The sequence below is a fragment of the Anser brachyrhynchus genome, assembly GCF_964034855.1.
Source record: "Anser brachyrhynchus genome assembly, chromosome: 7".
Lineage (NCBI taxonomy): Eukaryota > Metazoa > Chordata > Aves > Anseriformes > Anatidae > Anser > Anser brachyrhynchus.
The window spans coordinates 39070895-39090650 of record NC_137701.1 but is presented as its reverse complement, the minus strand read 5'-3'; the positions used below and the strand labels follow the sequence as shown (position 1 = coordinate 39090650).

General features: G+C 40.2%; 1 protein-coding gene across 16 annotated transcripts in view; it reads left to right on the top strand.

The window, feature by feature from the left end:
- The window catches only part of LOC308197859 (uncharacterized protein), a 365283-nt gene that overhangs the window by 143991 nt on the left and 201536 nt on the right, over positions 1 to 19756 (top strand). For 9 of the 16 annotated variants that reach the window (XR_013953396.1, XR_013953397.1, XR_013953398.1 and 6 more), the window contains exon 2: positions 9059 to 9212. The exons of 1 other annotated variant lie outside the window; for it this stretch is intronic. Coding sequence is in view for 3 of the 15 variants with exons in the window: in XM_080599064.1 (XP_080455190.1) it covers positions 9059 to 9212 (154 nt within the window). In the remaining 12 variants the exon portion in view is untranslated. Of the gene's footprint in view, positions 1 to 9058; positions 9213 to 12057; positions 16980 to 17490; positions 19755 to 19756 lie in introns of those variants that run through there. 6 more of the 16 variants (XR_013953405.1, XR_013953408.1, XR_013953403.1 and 3 more) reach the window with 5 other exon arrangements.

Sequence of the window (19756 nt, the reverse complement as noted above, 5' to 3'; positions counted from 1 at the left end):
TTAATTAAAGTAAGGCCTTTGTGATGCCAGCAGATCTTATCCATTTTTCATGTGCGAAAAGGTGAGGTAAGCAGTGAGGTTGGATGTGCCACGCTCATACTGTGTGGTGTGGGGAGAACAGACTAAAATTCATGACTTTCTCCTTCCAGGCATGGGGCACAGTGAGTGCAAATGCAAATTCTTGGTGGTAACTAGGTGTTGCGAAAGCACTCAGCTCACCCAGATGCTGGGGTAGGTTTTCACACAAGATTTTTATTTTAATTTTTTTTGATTCATATCCATGTTAACTCAGCAAAAACAGAATAAATAGGAAGAAAGCAGAATAGTTTCCAGCTACAAAGGGGCAGAGCTCTACAGGGCAGGACTGTTTTTATGAGACCTTGTCCCTGTCATCTTTGCTCCTCCCAGCCTCATCCCGAGCATGGTCCACACTGCTGACTTTAAGGTTTTTCAGACTAGTCAAAGTCCAGAGATTCATTATCCTCTGACTTAATAATTTTTCACATAACAATATTTTGACCAGTTTAATCATCTGCATGGAGAGTATGGCAGTCTTGGCAGCTACTTGGCTTACTAAGATAGATTCCCCAAAAGACCAGATATGCTTCTGAATTGGAAGAGTGATGATATATCATTTGCTTATTAATCATAGAAGAGAACAAATGTCTTTGCTCCTCACTTACTTCTTTTCTCCCTCTCCCCAAATTCTTCCTGTCTGGCTATCTGAATCACTTAGGATAAAAATTTGTATGTTGTTGTTTCATATTTATTTGGCTCTGTAGGTTCTTTACAAGGCAAAGTTTTCCTTAATGTTCTGCTTATTTATTTTAGGTTTTGGTGACTTTTATTAAAAATAAATTTAATTCTGATCTGTTTAAGTCTTAAACGAGTAAATATTCAACAGCTTTTTAGCTGCTGCACAATAGATTTTTTTCTTGTTCCCTTGAAAAATGGTGAACTGTGCACTTAAGCTGGTCATGGGGTCTTTATTTTTATTAGTTTGTAACGTTGATGCTCTTTTAACAACTCATATCTTAAATTTATATATTTTTTCTGAAATAAGTGAGACTTTTTTATGTAGTTGGATTCTTCTTGGTGGTAAATGTAGGAGAAATTGAGCTTGTATTAGACAAAGTCAAATGCCTTTTCCATGTGAAATGGGAGGCGGTGTGAAATATCACAACATGTACAAAGCTAGATATTATGTGTTCTCTGATGTCTATACAGACAGCGATGTATCAGTGCAGAAAGGGATTATTCCAACATATTTCATATCCATATGTTTATTCTTCCTTTCTTACAAGATGGCAGCTTGCATGTAATGAAAAAAATGTGCCATAGGCTTAGATCAGTTGCTGCGTAAATGCAGCAAGGATCTTTAGCAGGGGTGATCTTAATGTTGGCCTATATTAGAGCTGCGTGCAATTCTACTGCTCTTGTAGAAATCCTCAGTGTTGGGTGCAGCAGGTTTTGAAGTGCCAAGAGCAGAGTTGTGGACCAGGGACAGACAGGTGGGTCGCGGCATGGAGCTGGAAGATGTAAAGGGAAAAAGGAGATGAGATTATTGCAGTGACTGACAGGTGCTGTGTTATTTCTATCTTCCTAACTAGTTGCATATTGAGCTAGATGGAAAAGCACGAAGTACTGGGGTTGTGTGCTGAGATCTGCAGCCTGTTCTAGCCTGGCTCTTACCGGAGTCAGGGAATGCAAATGTGCTGGAGGTGTTAAACGCTTTTAGACATGGATGGGGCAAGGTTACTTGGTTTTGTAGGTTCACTAGGAATTTTGGGCATGTAGGGGTTATTGTAGATATTAGCTATCCGTTATGTAAAATGTGAAAACATTTATATTATGTGGTTTTTTGTTTTAAATTTACAGGTGTATTATTTATCCCAACCCAGTAGGTTATAATATAACTTGCTGATAAAATATAAATTATGTAGGTTATAATGTAGCCTACCATAAAAAGATGAAAAGCCAAAATGATCATGTAGGAATTCAATATGGCAGATATTTACTTTTCAGCTGAGAATACACTTGAATTTGAAAAATATTTAGATTTTCGCTTATGTATTGCAAATAATTGAAGCAGATAGGATTTATCGTCTTTCCTTTGACTAGCAGATAGAAATCTGAGAGTCACTTTTGTAAGAACTACAATCAGTCAATTAAAATCAAATCTATGAAGTTTCTTTTTATTATTCATGTTGAAAAAGTTATCTCGGCTACGATGCTGATACATGACACTCTTCATGTTCATTTATGACACTCCACTAGTGCTTCGGATAAATACTGTATTCTGCTAGTGCTTCGGATAAATACTGTATTCTGCTAAAAGGTTTGTGATGCCACAGAGGCATACCTGGAGATGAGAAGTAACTTTTTTTGCTGTCTGTTCATCTGCGAGTGCTGCTTGTTCGCTTTTGCCATTGGGAAGTGTGTCCCAAAGCCAGCCCCTGCAGATACTGCCCTGTGGACTAGCAGGATACGGCCTATTTGGGCTCCCAGGTGGGGGTCCCTTTGAGCACGACCCCTGCTTGCACAAGGCCTTCCGCAGAAAGGCTGCACCCCAGTCTGACCATCTTTGCCCCCTTCACTCCGGGGCCATCACCAGGCAGGGTCTGGACCAGAGCAGAGTTTAGCTAACAGCAGCATAAATTTAGGGGACGGTTTCAAAGCTCATGTTTGTTGCATGGTTTTACAAGATCTGGGGCTACTGATCTGTCTTCCAGGTATATGGTAAATATAAATTAACTAAGCAGCGTGTGCTCAGGCTGCAGCTGTCACCTCTGGCATCTGTGGACACGTTCTGTATTAGCAGACCCAGGAGCACAAAGCACTGTCCGGATACATCCCGGCTCCGAAGCCCATTAAGTTGGGCAGTGGAAGCTTCTTCCCCTAATGCAGTTCTAGTCTCAACTCTGGACCACTCATATCTGAAAGAGAGGTTGGGCCGTTTTCTTTCCCTTCCCTCATTTTTCTCCACTTCTGGTGCCTTCACTCTGTTCTTTCGAGGCTTCATACTGGGGCTTTTATCCAGCTCCCCAGCCCGGGCTGCCCCCCCTGCCGAGCCAGCGCCTCCAAAGACTGAATTCGCCAGCATCAAAACCCATTTCCAGCGTCTCTCCTTCAAGTGTGCTTCCTACCAGGGCATTTTGGGGTGACATTAAAGGCACAGGAAAGACCTATTTTAATTTCTAGCCCTTCGATCTGTCTGAAGATGCCTTGCTTTTATGTTGGCTGTTACAAGGGCAGGAGTGAAAAAGCTTTTACTCAGAAAAGATTTAGAAGAAAGGTCTCGGAGACAGTAAAGCTGTTCAGTTTTACTGGCACACAGAGTCACTTCTACTAGTTCAGCTCAGACTTTTGGCAGCTTGTTAAGCCGTGTAGCGCAGGAGCTCGGTGTTGCTGAGATGACTTCTATTACACTGTGTGCATAATTATTTACCGAAAGTATCGTTTGGCTCACTTTCTAAGTCAGAGGTGCCTTGTTACAATCCGTTCTGCAGTCACGATGCTGCCTTTGTGGACATTTTAATGTACCTGGGTAGCAGATAAATGCTTCGTATGATTTTTTTTCCCCACATTTTGCTAACGTAAATAGTTATCTAGCCAAACATTTGAACACAAAGCTGCATTCAAATGTTGGGAGTGCAAGATACTTATTGGGGAAATAACCTTGAAATGTCACTTCAAACGTTTGGGGAAAAAAAATTAAATTTGGCTCTGATGAACGGCCAAGAATGGGGCATACTCGCGGTAATACTTACATCTCAAATGCAAACAATAAGAATAAGCAAACTCTCTCACTTTATTCTGTCAGCAACACTTACAACTGGGCTGAAGCTACCGTAACACATTATCATGCTTTCTAATGACCATAATTCATCATGTGAAGCTATCAGCTTGAAAATAAAATATTGCTACATAACATGGAGATTGATAGCCAGGGCTTGCTTATTGATTGCATTGGAAAAATGAAAAAAAAAAAAAGGGGAAAAAAATGATTAATTTTTAAGCTGATAGCACCATGATAACTGATTTGAAATTTGCCATTTTCTTTTTTACAGTTCTGTATAATGTGGCTGCAACATAGATGGATGCAGAAAATAGTGTTATGCCATCACACTAAAGCCAGCTTCACGTTATTTTCCTTTCCATATATTTTTCAGTGCATTAAATATTTAAAGCAGTGCCATCACTCTTAGAGAATGAATATACCTGTCAACTCACCCCCATCAGTCCTTTCAGTCTTGGTCTTCCTCAAACTTTGAGGAGTCTTGAATTCTGTAACAGAAAAATCTTTTGGAAATAAGAGGCAAGCCCATTGAACAATGTGTGTGAAAGGACGTTGTGCCTTTTTGGCTACATAAATCAGATGAAATGAGATTCTCTCATTTCACATTACTTAGTTTGAAGTGAGTGAACCAGATTCCTGCTTCCTGAAGCTCACGGTCCCTCTGCTGAGGGGTGAACAAGCTGAGAGCAAGCCAAAGAGAGGCCGCAGGAACGGTCAGTGAAGCCTCACGTCGAGCAAAAGAAATGATGTTGACATTGGAATGGATGCTGCAAAATGGGCTAACAGGTCTGTCAATGAACATGTTGGAGGCAGCACAGGTCTCCTGTCATTGGGAGCACTTTGGGAGCGTATCTGGGAAGATTCTCCATAATTCTGAGTCCCAGTTTTTGTGGGTCGAATCATGTGCGTTATATACGGCTTCCCAGGTTCCGGTTTCAGCAGTTTTATTTGGTTCCAAATTTGGTGTCCATGATTACAACTACTCAAAAGCAATCTCCACTTTTGAAAAAAATATGACCTTAATGTCTTTTTGTGAAAGTAAGAAAGCACAAAGACATTTCCAAGTATCTGTATTTGTTAAATTCCAAATTGCCTTTCTAAAAATACAGCCATGAACTCCTTGGGAATTAGAAGGAAGGAACCTATTTCAGAAAGGACATTTTAAAGCAATTTTATGCTGAAATGAGTCCTAAAATTCTGGCCTTTTGTTCTTTGTCATGGAGGCATAAGGAAAGAAAAGCTAGTGATCATCCTTAGGTTACAGTGATCGGAATGAAGAACATTTTCTGATCTTCATTCTACTTGAGCTTTTACTGCCTTTAATGGAACTCAGCATCTGTCTTCAGCTGAAAACTCAAGGACCAAATTCTGCTTCTCTAAAACCATTGTTATTTGTGGAGCTAGTTACCAGATAATTTTTTTCAGACTGTTTTAGCTCTAATGGCAAATTCAGATATGGTTTATAAGTTTTTAATCTTTTAATTCTTGCTTGCCTCCAGATTTGGAAGTTATTAAATAGTCTAAGAGTAAGAAACAAAATCAATGTCAATGGTATTATAGCTATACTTAATAAAAAGCTTAATATATTCTGGGTATTTTTCTATTAAAACTGGGCCTGAAATTTGGCAGGGGCATTCCAGAGCCATTTGTAGTGATGGAACTTGTGTTGCAGAAGTTGTTCCATCAGCCTCATCTTCTTGTTACCTAATTGCTTACGCTGCTGTGAGAGCCATGACATGGTTGTTTGATATGGTTGTGGTAATTAGGAAATCCACTGTTCTCAAGAACCAGTGGAAGTTCACAATACAGAAAATTTTTACTGTATAGTTGCGTTCTCCATTGCTGCTGTAGTCAGTGGCCATAAATGGCAGAAGTTGTGCGCCTACTCTAAATATGAAATAATCACAACCATTTTTGCCATGATGACTGAAAACCCCACACGTAAAAATAATGTCAGCAATAGTTAAGAAATATATTTGAATAAATCAGAACTTGGACGTTCATGTTCATCAATCTGTTAGCTTCACAGTCTTACACGAGGACCTTACAACATCTCATTTCTTATTTTACATATTTTTGACAGTGTATGAAATGTCCTAAAATTTCAAATAGGCTGATTTACTTTGTTTCCAGCTATATTTCAGAAACTTTGAGTCTGTAGATGGTTTTACTCTGTGAACTAATGTAGTCAGAGAAATGCAATCCATTAATATTTTGACAAAAATTTAAAAGCCATTAAATCAATAGGCATTATGCTGGGTTGTCATGATCTCTAGCGACAAGGGACATCGCTGATGGTTTAGATGAAGAGTTTTATGATGGAGGAATACCTTCATTGGAGCCTTTCCTCCAGGACTGAATCCCTTCTGAAATGAGGGATGCGGGGGAAGCACACATTTTGTAGACATACAGAAATGAATACAAAAAAATACTGTCTGGGTAGCTCTGTGCTGTATATTCACCTGTGAGTTATATTTTATACTATTTTAAGAGTATTTTGTTCATATAGTAACGCTGTTGAGTCTTTGCTGATACCGTGTTTGGTTCTGAGACTGAAATTTGCAGAGATATTTGTCATGAGAGGTCTCAAATGAAAGTACCATCTATTCTTTTCTAGACGAGAGGTTCTGTGGAAAGTGCTGCTTGTTTTCACAGTTTTTACATACTTAATAATTAAAGCAAATGCACCAGGCTTAATTCATTATTAGTGAAGGCCTTTATCAATCTCCATCTTTTATTATCATTTTCTATAGTGGCTATTATTAACTGCAGAGAATGTTGCTAAAAAAGAAAATAATTTCTCATATTAGAATCCAGTGTCTTCAAGGACACTCTCACGTGGAGAGAAAAAAGGATATCAGAGCAAATAGTTTGACTGGATCACTGAAATCATTTTCAAACATATGTACCTGTATAGATACATAAAGATATACATGCATATGTATATACATGTAGACACACATGCCTGCACACATGTGTGTATATATATACACATATCACTCTTGTGAGCTCCAAGAATACGTCAGTTAAAAATAAATAAATCCAACATGTCCAGTCAAGGATTTGTTTTAAGCAGAAAGTATAGCTCCCAGGACTTTGTTGCATTTTAATTTTGTTTTCATACTACAAAGAGAAGCCTTTGTTTGCACTCAGGAAGAGCACCTGTGGAATCTTTAAACATTTTCGGGCATGTTTTAAAAGCTCATCCTTGTGGTTAAGATTTAATCTATCAAAGTGGTATAAATAATGTAGACATAGCCTTAGGTGTCACTTCTTCCCCTCGCAGGTCAGGAAATAGCAGAAGCATCGCTTTGCTGCATGTTAAAATATTACTCAGGCAGAGCAGTGACAGGATTCTGTGCTACTGTTGAATTATAGGCATCCAACTATTTATTACTGGTTATTTATAAGGTCCAAAAACACACGTAAAAACCACCAGGCTTCTGACCAAGATAAAAACATAAATAGAAAAATAGTGTCTTATTAAAAAAAAAGTCACCCATACACCTCTAAAGGTTTTGCTTTTCAAGTAATTAAAAGAAAATTACTCAGCAGAGCCTAGTTGATTTATGGTTCACACATGACACACCACTTGATGAATGTTTCTTGAAAACTAAACCTCGAAAAGAAGGCCACCTCGTTTTTGGTTAGAGTTGAGCAGAGACCTCATTTTTTCCACTATTAGACTATCTGTACGGGCATAATGTTGGTGGTTTGCAGCACTGTTCGGTTTCTGCTTTTTGCTATGCTCAGTAGCTGTTCTGTGCTGTCACATGAAAAGGATCCTTGCCTTCATGACCTCTCCACCATCAATCCAAATTTCAAGTGTGCCCTCATACATACAAAGCACAGCTTAGCCCCAACCCCTTTCCCTTGGTGCGCAGCCTTCCTCAAAGCTGGTGACTTGGCCAATGGTTGGTGCACGGCAGGAGCTCCAGACCTGTGCTAGGATGGAAACATTTGAAGTGTCATGTTTAAATAGAGAAAATGTGTAGCCCTCCTAGTGGTGGAGGAAAGCTTGAAGAGGATACAAATAGAGGAAGGGAATAAACATCTTTCCCATAGATGTTAATCCCTCTTTTCTCAGTATTTCTGTCTCTCCATTATTCAGTCCATCTTCTTTTCCTTTACACATCCTGTGCAACATGAGATGCTTTGTTCAGTTATGCAGAATTCACAAAATATTAATGTTTTGCCCAAAAGACTCTTTTCAAAACAGAATCCAGCAGAGCTTCCAAAGTTATCGTAATGTATCCGCACCCGAGTGAGGTTTGGATGCGGTTCACAGTTCCTGTGAGGCACTTGGGCTGTTTGATCGGTCATTAATTAGAAGAAGAAATAACCCCTGAACTCTCCTTCCCACTTTCATTAAATACTTGTATTTTGTATCATAAGATGGTATGTCTTGAAAGACGTCTTTTGGCCAGGACATTGATGCATTGTGAATGCAAGATTACTTTAATAAATGTAAATGTAATTATTTCACGCAGTACTGTCCGTGTGATACCACTTAGATTCGGAAAGGCGTCTTTACTTCAGCATAATGATTGAGAAACATGATAATTTATGGGTGAATGTTTCATATGAAACTACAACAGATGCAGTGCTTTATTGGTTGCAGTGCACGTTTGCAGGCACAACCAACGAGGCACTCTGCATGCAGTTTCCTACATAGGGCACCCTTATAAAATGTGGCATTTCTTTTGCTCAGATATGTGCATGTGAAAAGATCATTTAAAAAAGTGAAGACCAGAGTTGAAGAAGTCATATTTATCTGTTGCTGCTTCAAACATCCTGAGTTGCGTAAATATCGTTCTTTGTATGTTTGCCATATCCACATTCAAATGCGTAAATAGAGCTTCCAAATCGGGGAAACGAGTTTAAAAAATGGGCCCAGTGAGTGCTTTGGCTTGCTGGTGATCAGAACTTGTTTGTGGCAATGCTTGGGCTGGGTTGGGGTCTCTACCGAGGCTGTGTGATGGAGAAAACAAGCCTTCAAAGGAAGGTGAGATGAAGGAGAGAGCAGTGCTGTGAGGGCGATGGATGTTCGGGCATGTACAGAGGACTGCTCCCTCCTTCCGAACGTCGGGAGCGCGTTGCTAGCCAAACCCAGATCAATGCGAGCGTGCTGCTGACACTTCCCCACATATCTGAGGCATCTGCAAGCCTAGACATAACAGACACCTGCTCTTTCTTTAATTTCGCATTTCAAGAAAACTAAGCCTTTTGCTGTCGTGTCTTGTTTGCATCACCTTCCAGGCGGCTGAGTCTGGTACGGGGACGGCTCAAAGCACACAGGCTCCAGAGGGGCTGCTCCAACGGGACGAGTGTCTGCGGGAGGAATTGCAAAGCCCGCATAGCCCACCTGTGTCCCGAGGGCTCGCCCTCAGCTCTGAATGATCAGAAGGCTCAAGTATGTATTAGTGATTCTTAAAACCTACATCTGAAACTTTTTTTCGTATTAATCTGTGAGGTGTTGCACACAAATGACTTCGGTGTCTGGCCAGAGCAGTTAACGTGCACACGTTGTGATGTTGGAGTTTCCGTGACCATACTCAAAACGTGTGGGATGAAGGTGTGACGGGTCAGAAAGTCGTAAGTAACCAGAAACAGGGAAATGAGCCAACGTGCAGTACAGCATCCCTGTTGTGAGTTCTGGGGCTACTTCTTTGTGTCTTTGGGAGTTTTGAATTAATTCTTTGAAGCTTCCAGCCAGATCTCCAGAGGTATAGAAAGATGTACAAACATGAAGGGAAAGGGAACAGAAACAACAGCGATCTTTCAGCTTCCAGAATTGTGTAGGACAAACCATACCTTTTGCCTCAGGATATGGTGTTTCCCTATATTGTCCTTGTTGGCTCCTGCGTGGTGTGTGAAGGAAAAGCAAAATGGGCAGGCAGTCAGAGGCTGCTGAATGCACCCTGGAGAGTCCCATGTGGTCTGAGGCAACCTTCAGCCCCAGCTCTTTGTTCTGTTGCGGAACAAAGTGTCCAACCTGGGCATGAAATGTGACCTCTTATGTATTCTGTGCATTGCACAGAAGCATTTGTATGCATAATGTAAGTGGGTTAAATTTATTACAGGTCTTGCTGCAATTACTGGAGTTGATCCTAACTCTGCCATTGGCAAATATGGCTCAGTAAGATATTATTCCATCAACTAGGCAAAAATCCAAAGTGATAAACACTTGCTAAAAGACGTAGAATTGTTAGAAATATTTATAGCCATTAGTGTAAAAGTTTGGGTGATTTTGTAGTGCTAAAGGAGTGGTAGCATTTAAATAGAAAGTTGTAGAGTGAGGAAAATAGCAGGAGAAATGTCTGAGGACTATTCTGATACAATGCAAACATTTTAGTTAAAAAGCCCAAATCCAGCACCAGTCCTGATGCTTGAAATCACGTTCATCTTTAGTGGTACTCCTGGGGTGAAATTTACCCCTTTGTGTTGTAAGTACAAAAAAGTTGTTTCTTTTAGCTCTCATGGGTTCATCTAATCAAACTACAAGTGCATCTCATCTCTGCTGTGAAAGTTGGTTTCAACATGTCTCCAGGTTTTTCCTGGTGGAAGTGAGGTTGAAAAGTTCACGGGTTCGTGTCTTACTCCGCAACGTTCCTGTAAGAGAAGCTCACGCTGGCTCCAGACTTTGCATGTATTTTAGCTACCATCTCTGTAGAGATGAAAACCTTTCATGACCCTGCAAAGTAATCCCTGAGAAACCTCCTAATTCCTGAAAACTTTTGTAACTTTTCCAACTTTTCCCTGGTTCCATATGCCAAGGATTGAATTTTTGAGAGGGAGGTATTAAAATCTGGTTTAAAAAAAAAGTCAGTTATATTCAGTTTCAGGTACAAAAATTAATTAGCCAAAGAATTTCAATTTTACTACTGGCAAGTCATACTAAATTAGCTTTCCTATGGGAAAAAGAAAAGTTCAATTAAAACAAAAGACCTGTGTGGAAGAGACTCTGCAAACTATTTCGAGTTCAGTTTTCAGATCAGTGACAAATTAACAGGGATATTAAGATTTTATTCAGGTCTGCATTTTGAGAAACTCGAACTGTACCAGTGTGCAAAAGATAAATAGAGCCTACAGCCTCAGTTCTGCATGGCTTCTGATATAAAAACTAATAGGATGGAAAATTACTAAGAAGTAAAAAAAAGTGCCTCGATATTAGGTAATTAACACTGCTTACTTGGAGTTCTGTAACAGCTGACTGACAACAGGGATATTCGCTGTCTGTAACCTGAGAGCAAGGTCTCTCTACTTGGCTTGACAGAAGTGATTTAAGAGCAGCACAGACAATAGAAAGGACTGTACCACAACACTTCGTGAAGGACTTGCTCATATCCACGGTGTAAAATTTCCATGCTATTTCTTACCCTCCTTCACCACGTACTGCTCTATTTTTTGTGGGTAGGATATTTATTCTAAGGACTCATGGTTTTGCAGTGTCCAGGTACCCTGGTGCTGTTCAGAGCCCAGCTCACCCAAGTGCTATATGCAGCCTTACCAGATTTATCTCATCTAGCCCAGAGCACTTACAAGGAACATAAGTTCACAGTGGTTTTTCTCCTGACTCCTGTGAAGGCAAATGAATAATTCCTGAGGTCTGTATAGCCTAATTTAGTCCTTATGCTTGAAGAACTTACCAAAAATTTAAATGAGCTCATTTAGCCTAGAACAAGTACCCTTTCAACACAGACATCTCAGTTAAGTGCCTGACCTCAGGTGAATAAAGGCCCTGAGTCAACAAGTTTGCAAGCTTGTTTGATGAAGGCAGGGTTTTAGCAAACATCTGGGAGCTTCTCACCGAAGGTCAGAGGCAATTTCGTATGTCCTGATGAAAACACAGATAGAAGAGAAGGTTTGCATAAGCAACTGCAGCAGATTGGTGGCAGAGCCTGGAGGAGAGTGAGGGAAGTCCAATTTTCTTTCTATTTTTTTCTTCCTCTAATTATTTCAGTAATGTACTGGAACCTGTCCTGATGTGAGTGCTTTTCTGGGGCTGCGTATTCTAGTGTGCAGGTAATAGTTGCTTTAGTTTTATCTATGAAAGCAGATAAGAACATTGGAAATGACATACTGGAACAGGCCGATGTCCATCTTCGTCCAGGGTTCAGTCTCTGAAAGTGCAGCAGGAGGTGCAACTTGGGGAGAACAAAGTCTGGCCACTTGAAGAGTGGAAAGCACAGAGCTGTTGGGAAGCATGAGAAATTGAAGTATCGAGGCTGAGATGACTTTGATTTCTTTTCCCCTAGATGCTGGGTGTCAGAATGACATCAGTGGTTCCTTATGACAGTAGGTTTCTTTTCCTACCTGTTGAGCAAGCATCTTACCCTCTTATTCTTGGCTTAATTTGGAGTAATTGTTATGACTTCTGAGGGCTTAGATACCTAATTATGTTACTGTAGCTTCACCAATTACGACTTAACCTTCTGTTTGGCCAAGAACCCACGTTCCTACCCCATGAACCCATGAACTTACTTTGGTTCAGGTGATATATGTTGGTTCACACAGCCACAGAAAATTGCTTACGTGGATGAGTCCAAGAAAAACAGCACTGGGCTGGATGTAACACACTTTGAAGACAGTGATGGAGCTCCAGTTGCTGGATGTGGTAGATACTATCTTTGGTCTATCCCCCAAATCACACAGATGTATGTGCAGGCAGCTGAATAAAAAGAAAATACCTTCACCCGGGTTGGAAGAAAAGGCATCAACCATAGCATTGGTTTTGAAAGTTGTAACAGCAAATGGAAGAACAGTCAGTCAGTGGTGGGCTACAGCGGGCAAGCTCATGATAGAAGCAAGATTGAAAATGTACATGAGGGTGCTGTCACGGGCAGGTACAGGGAACACCGAGCTCTCGGATGATGATCTCTGTGGGTGTGTGGTGAGCACCTACTTACGGCCCCAGAGCAGACCTCACTGCCGTGATATGGCAGTCTGAGCACTGCCATGGGCTTGCTGCACGCTGAATCCCGGTCTGTCCCTGTCTGCGGTGAAACGGAGCACTGAGGCTGCTGAGAACAGAACCACATGTATTGTGCAGTGTCTGAATGTGTCCATCGCAGACCCTCATCTCCAAGGGGATAAAAAGGACGGATGAGAACAGGGAACGCTTTCTGGGAAACTATAAAGGACAAGCCAGCAAGTAAAAGAATGCCAAAAGGAAACTAGCAACATGGACAAATAGTGAAAAGGATTTTGTAAGAGATAGTTTCTTGATCTATATGTATTGATGTCTCTCTCTCTAATAGCTATTAGTCTCAGTAGACAAGCTAGTTAGAGAAATTAGTAATTTAAAGTTCTTTAAGGCAGCTTCCAGCTCAGAGCGAGACACAGGCTTTCGTGGAGATCTCACTTACCCCGAGAATGCTCGGAGCCCTCCCAGGTTTTAGCACGGCTGAGCCCAAATTAACATTCCATTTTCGCTGCTTCGCAGACACAATCTATCTGCAACATGATATTTATCCGTACAGCTGGCAGCTGCGGTGTCAAGTGCTACAGACAGATGAGACCATTACTATGACACAAATATTTTCTTTTCCCACATTCACTCTTTGAAGCAATCACACACAACAAAGTTTGCAGCAAAATTGTACAGGACGAGTCAAAATTCCTCCTTTTTCTCATATAAGGGATTTTGGACTCTTGTTATAGTCTAAAGGTACAGAGGGTATGGAGTTACTTCTTGTTTTACCTCTCAGCTTAAAAAAGCAAATTCCACTTGGAAGTAACTAGAAAAATTATGCTTGAAATAAGTATGTAGCACTCTGGTTTGCAGAATACAAGTCATATACATTTGCTATTAGGAACACTCCCAACAAGAACAACTCACTCATAAATGAAAACCTTCCATAAAAAATCTGTAATCCGGCAAACTCCTGAATTAAGTAATACTTGGATGTTGAAAGATCACAACAGTGCTGGAACAAAAGAGCTAAGTCTACTGACTGTAAAAAAAAAAAAAAAAATAAAAAGGCAAGTCATTCAAATGTGCCTACAAAGGGTATTCTGGGGTGGCTGTCTTGAGCATTTTTACCTCCTCATTCAGGCTGCTGTCATTTTCTGTAGGAAATAAGTCTTCAGGCTTGCAAGCAGGGTATACAGCTAATTGTCTGGTGTCTTCTCTGCATCACGGCACTCAGCCTATATGGAACAAAGTTATGTTCTTTCACTTTGGTCGTGAATTTTTGTATTAATTTGTATATGATTTGTATAATGTAATTTGTATTTTGAATGTTTTGGAATGAATTTTGAGAAAAGGACAGGGGGTTTATGCTCAAAGGAGCAGCTCAGATGCTCAGAGCTGTGCTGTGGAGCAGGTGCTGAGCTGGCTGAGATGTTCTGGGACAGGGTCGGCAGAGAAGCCAATGGAGGGCACAGCATGGAAGTCATAAGGAGTAGGTGGACCAAGGTTTCTTCAAAGAGCTGGAGGGCGCTTGGTAATGCCTACAGGGGACTCTAACCACTGTTTAACCATCTGCTGCAAGAGCAATTGCTTCGGGTGCAAGCGGAGTTGGAGGTTTCTTGATATGTCTTGGTTGGGTTGTGTAGGGGAGATGCTCGTCTCTATCTGCTAATGAGGAGCTGGCTGGGGATGCGTGGACTGATGGCGGCCCTGGCTGCAGGGACCTTGGCCAACAGTATTTAAGACCCTGTGGGGAATGGGAAGGGGCCGAGGCCCCGTGTGATCTGTCTGAATTTGGCTCTGCTTTGAGCAGGTGTTTGGACCAGAGACCTCTGGAGCTCTTACAGATGGGGTTATTCTATAAGTTTCTGATTTCTCGGTTCTGTAACAAAAGGGGAAATGAATAGAGTTTTGTTTTATGAGGTCAGAATCTTTGTCCTGTGGATTTGCTTCAGTATTCGCTGATTTGTAGAGCTGTCTTCTCCTACCACTTTCTTTGTGTCATTATCTGACTATGACCTTTTTGGAAATCAGGCTGAGTTTGGTTTTGTTTCTTCATCACAAAGGAAAGGAAAAGTACACAGCAAAATATAACACATAGGCAGCTCCTTTTCTGACTTGATTTTTATTCCTAATAATCTCACCTAACGTTTGACTGTTATATTTTCTGTATTTATGTGCCTATTGAGCAATCAAAATACAATGTAAATGAAAAGTCTTGCTCACGATTGGAGATATACTTATTCTGAATCTTAGGAAACAGCTGACTATAACTTTAAAGCATTAAAACAATGCACTAGCCATATTGAATGTTACTAAAATAGAAATTTATTTAAAATTTTTTAGAACTTTATTCTTTTTAATAATTATTCTTTCAACACAGAAACCCAAGTCAATGTTTTGACTCAACTTCTACTGCAATGTCACAGTGTTTGATCCGTAAATATCACAACTATTTGGTTATAAGAACTAGATCACTTTATTTAGAACAAACAAAAGAAAAATCCACTAATGTTGTTTGGTTTTAGTAAAAGTATGTTTAACTGAGTTATATTGGACAAACTTCACATTGCTGTCAGCTTTTTTTTTGCTGTGCAACTTGCATTACTTTACTTGTACTTCAGATTAAAAGCTAAAGATGTGGTTGGGAAGGCAGATATCTCCATCCAGAGCAGGATACTATTTGCGGTTTTAGGTACTTTTTGAAGAATTAAAATTCTTATAAGACATCACGTAAGATTAAATGTATCCTGGATAATCATACTATAACAACTTTCAAGACCTCTGGGACGCTTGGAGATCCGTGGCTTCAGATGAAACCTTTACAACTCAAATTTTGATCATATTGCCTTTTTGTCTGAAAGAAATATTCAGCTTTCTTCTGTACTCCCTCTAGTGTTTAATATACCATATGACTGAAGATGGAAAACAAATACAGATTTGTATTCACCCAAACCCAGTGAAAGAAATGTAGTAATTTCTTTTTTCTTATGTAGATTCTGTTAGGTTTTGCTCTTGTGGGACTAACAAGTCCATTTGAGCTGATAGCAAAGGTGTATTGTGTGTCCAAATATGTTTGAAAAATCAGGCTTAGGTTGGGCTTTAAATATAAAATTGTTTCAATTTGCCAAAATGGGAACAAAAAAAAGCCTTTTCTGTCAACGGGTACCTCAAAAATAGGCAAAAAATATTGGTATTTAAATTAATCTTATATTCAAGCATGTACTGGTTGCAGTTCCTAGCAGTCACATTTAAACTGGTACTGGGAAGAAAGACCTGGATGAAAGCAACTTGGATTTTTCAGTTACATAAAACTCTGAAAGGCTTTTACAAATTGCTTCTGTGTGGGAGGCAGCTTGCTGCAAAGCTGTCACTTGAAACTTTATCAATCAGAAGACAGTACAGTTTTTAATTATGCAGATTTTCAAAGTAAAATAACTTTTTCTTGCATGAAAATGTAGAACAGAGTCAGGTGAGATCTGGAACAATCTGAAAGATTTTGAAAAGTTTGCTGGGCTTAATTGAAATTGCTTCAAAAAGCTGGCTCTCGTGAAGAAGTGTAGTATATTTGAAGTATTTTAGCTTTCTTTTTTTATAAAAGAAAAGCCTTTCCTCTCCTTATAAATTGTACAAATTGTCACTGACTTCTAATTATCTCTGTATCCAGTGAAGGACTCCATCTCAGTGTATCCCTGAGTCTCTCTATAGTTGTAAAGATCTCCACTCTCTGCATTTTTATGGCCTAATTTAAGAGCCTTGAGTCCTGAAATAATGTGATGTTGTAGAATTTTCTGTCCATCAACACACAGCAGGGGCAGCAAGTGCAGTGCTCGTTGCAAAGTAGCTAATAAATCCTTTCCTTGTGGAGACAGTTTGAAGTTCTCACCAAATAGGTAAAACTGCTGCAGACGTCCCGATATTTGCAAGGAAACCTCAAAACCTCTCAGCTGTGCTTTCTGGTTTGACTGTTACATGAGATGCCATGATGTCATGTCTCCTATATCTTCAGAGGGAAGAAACAAAGAGTTGAATTTTATGCTGCTTTAGCAAGATAGACGATCGGAAAGGAATGTGAATTAATCATGAACACTCCATTTTGCTAATGTGTTTTGTGATGGGGGAGAGAGAGAGAGTTTCCTTTTGCTCTTTTACTTTTTGGGTTGTTTGACTTCATTAGAAGTTGAATTATACTGTTTGCTCTCACTCTAAGAAACATGCATCACTAACATGTCATGTAGTTATGACTGATATGTTCTCTAAACTCTTTTCTCCAGTGTTTATTGTGCAACAGAGTTGGCACCACTAGCTGCTAAAATTCGATCAAATCATGACTTCTACCAGAAAGAAGCACTTCTGAGATTACTTTAACAAAACAAGAAGCAGTTTTCCTTCTGGTTTCATTTGGATTTTCCACTCCCCTCCTTTTTTTCCTTTTTTTTTTTAATTTTAACATAATCTTAATATCTTTCTCTCCTCTGGCAGTGCTCTCTTTTAAGCCTCAACTCAACCTTAAAGGTTGAGTGAGAAACCCTCACCACATCCCCCAGCACGGGGATGACGACTCCTTCCCCCTTCCCTGCGTGTGGGGTAGCTGGCAATGAAAATGATGGATTGCACCTCTCTGTCTCAGGTCATTTCAATGCTTAGGTGACCCAGTGCTCATACTCAGCTTTGTTAGGACAGGGTGACAGGTCCACACCCTCTGACCCTTTGCAGATTCCCATTGGGTATTCTTGTGAACTTGCATTGCCTTTTTCTTGTTCTTTTTGTACCTCAGCCTGGAGTTAGCCTGCTGGCAACTTCCCTCCCCCAGCTGCTTTGTCTTCTCCTTCAGCTGTTTCACATCGCATTGTATTTCTGGATTCAGCACCTACAGGGCTGTGACCCCTTCAGTGAACTTGAAGAATGGGCCTGCCTGTGGGTTTTAGTCTGTGAGGATCACAACTGCTACCCCAGCTCTCTGGGCGTAGGGCATGTCGGAGTCAACTGTCCAATTCTCTGGCAATCAGACTTGAAGCCAAAAAAGAAATGCGGCTCTGCCTCTGGGAATTTATGCCTCCCAATCCATGAGTGCTTTTAGGTCAATCGAATAAAATTGGCAAGTGCTGTGGATGTGCTCCTTTCTGCCTCTGTCTCCTGAACTCCTGGCTCAGCAAAAAGTAATGATCAGGACTGCTGCGGATGTAGAGACTGTTCTCCAAAGAGATTCTTGCAGCACCAGAGATCACAATCTCTGTCTCTGCTCTTTCTTTTGTTCTCTAAGACCTTTGAATGCAGAGAGTTCAAGAGGAGGCTGTCTCAACGCTGGCTGCTTGTTCTCAGGCTGGCAGCAGAAGTCCTTGAGTCCATCCGTGAGATCAAAGGGAAGGAGCTGCTCTCCTGCACAGCCCTCTGTTACCCCAAGGCAATGAAAAACTCTGCAGTTCTGCCCTGTGGCAGCCTGTGTGGAGCTTGTGACCCCTTAATGATCCACTTTATGAATTAGAATGCATCCCTTGGTGTCTTTGGAGGAATCATGCTGTTGAAGGAACCATACCCAGACACTTTCTGGATGCATCTTGGTTCTCCCTGCCATTCCCACTCCAACAAGATTTGGGGGAGAGATTGGCCTCTGAGCCCATTCTTGGCTGCCGAGCCCTAGAACCATAGATATTTTTGCACTACTTAAGAAACGCAAGTGAAAGCCAAATCTCTCTCTTTTGTTTACTTGCCTATGATTTTTGACTGGAAATTACCTAAATTTATTTGTAACTAGTTGAGCATCTTGTGATTCATCAGTTTCTTCCCAGTAGTACCGCAGTAGGTAGTTATTCACATTTAGCAAAGCCTCCAAATTTTATTTTCAAACTGCAGACTGTGAAGTAGGATTGACAGTTGATGAAATTTATGGCATTTGTGGTTGTAAAAGAAAATGTACTATTGGAAGTAGTACCCCTACTGCATTTGGATTATAGGTTATACATACAAAGTGTTTCTGACATTTCTGTGCTACCCCTAATGAAGGAAGAAGAGGGGAATTCAATGTATAAAAATTTATAATTAAAAGAAGAGCTCTAGAAGTTGGAAAATCTGCTCTTAAAATTCTCTCACCTCATTTAGGAAAATGGGGTGATTTAAAATGCCATTTTGAGATTGACATGAAAATTTGAAGACTGTATCAGCGACTGTTATGTAAATGGTTCTTGAAAAGCCTCTGGATCATTTACTCAGAGGTGTATTTAAAGCAGGAAATGACTTATTCATGCATTGTTTCATGAATTCATACTGTGAATTTTTTTTCAAGCAACTTGAAAGGAAGCTCAAAGAATTATGAGTATGTAGAAACCCACCTGATAAACAAGGGCATAAGAGTGGGTATGGAGGTGACATGAAAACAAACCTGGGAACAAATGCTGAACAAATAACTGATACAACAAAACAGGCTGAATGAAACTGCTGAGAAAAGTCTTGACGGGGGATCTTTTCACTATGAATGTCAGAAAGTCTCACTTGGAAACAAAATTAACACTTCAAGCTAAGATGCTCTGATAATACCCACCTGTCTTCGGCATTGAGCTAGGGTTAACTCTTGCTGAGGAATTTTTAGAAGATTTTGGCCTCTTTATAAGATGTTATGTTCTTTCAGTCATTGCTTTTTTTTTAAATTTTTATTTTTAATACACTGAGAAGGTGAGGTGGTTTTAGTCATAAAAATGATTATGATAAAACACATCACTTAAGTTTCAAAGAGAAGGTACCAAAACAGATTAGTCAGGACATTACTCCTGGTATGAAGGGGAAGGCTTTTAGGCCTTTTTTTCTCTCTCTGCCTTAAAGTTGTGTGAGAAGGTTGTTACAATCATGAGTAACCCAAGTATGGGCAAGCAACAATGCTCATTTGATGGGACTTCCATTGGGAAGCACTGCCTAAACAGGATGCAGGACAGCTCTTCTTTCCCTGAATTTCCTTCTCTCTTTGGGTCCTGCATAGTTTTGGATAAGTGATTTAACTTAATTTGATCGTTTTCTACCTGTAAAGTACAAATACCATTTTCCCCACTGCA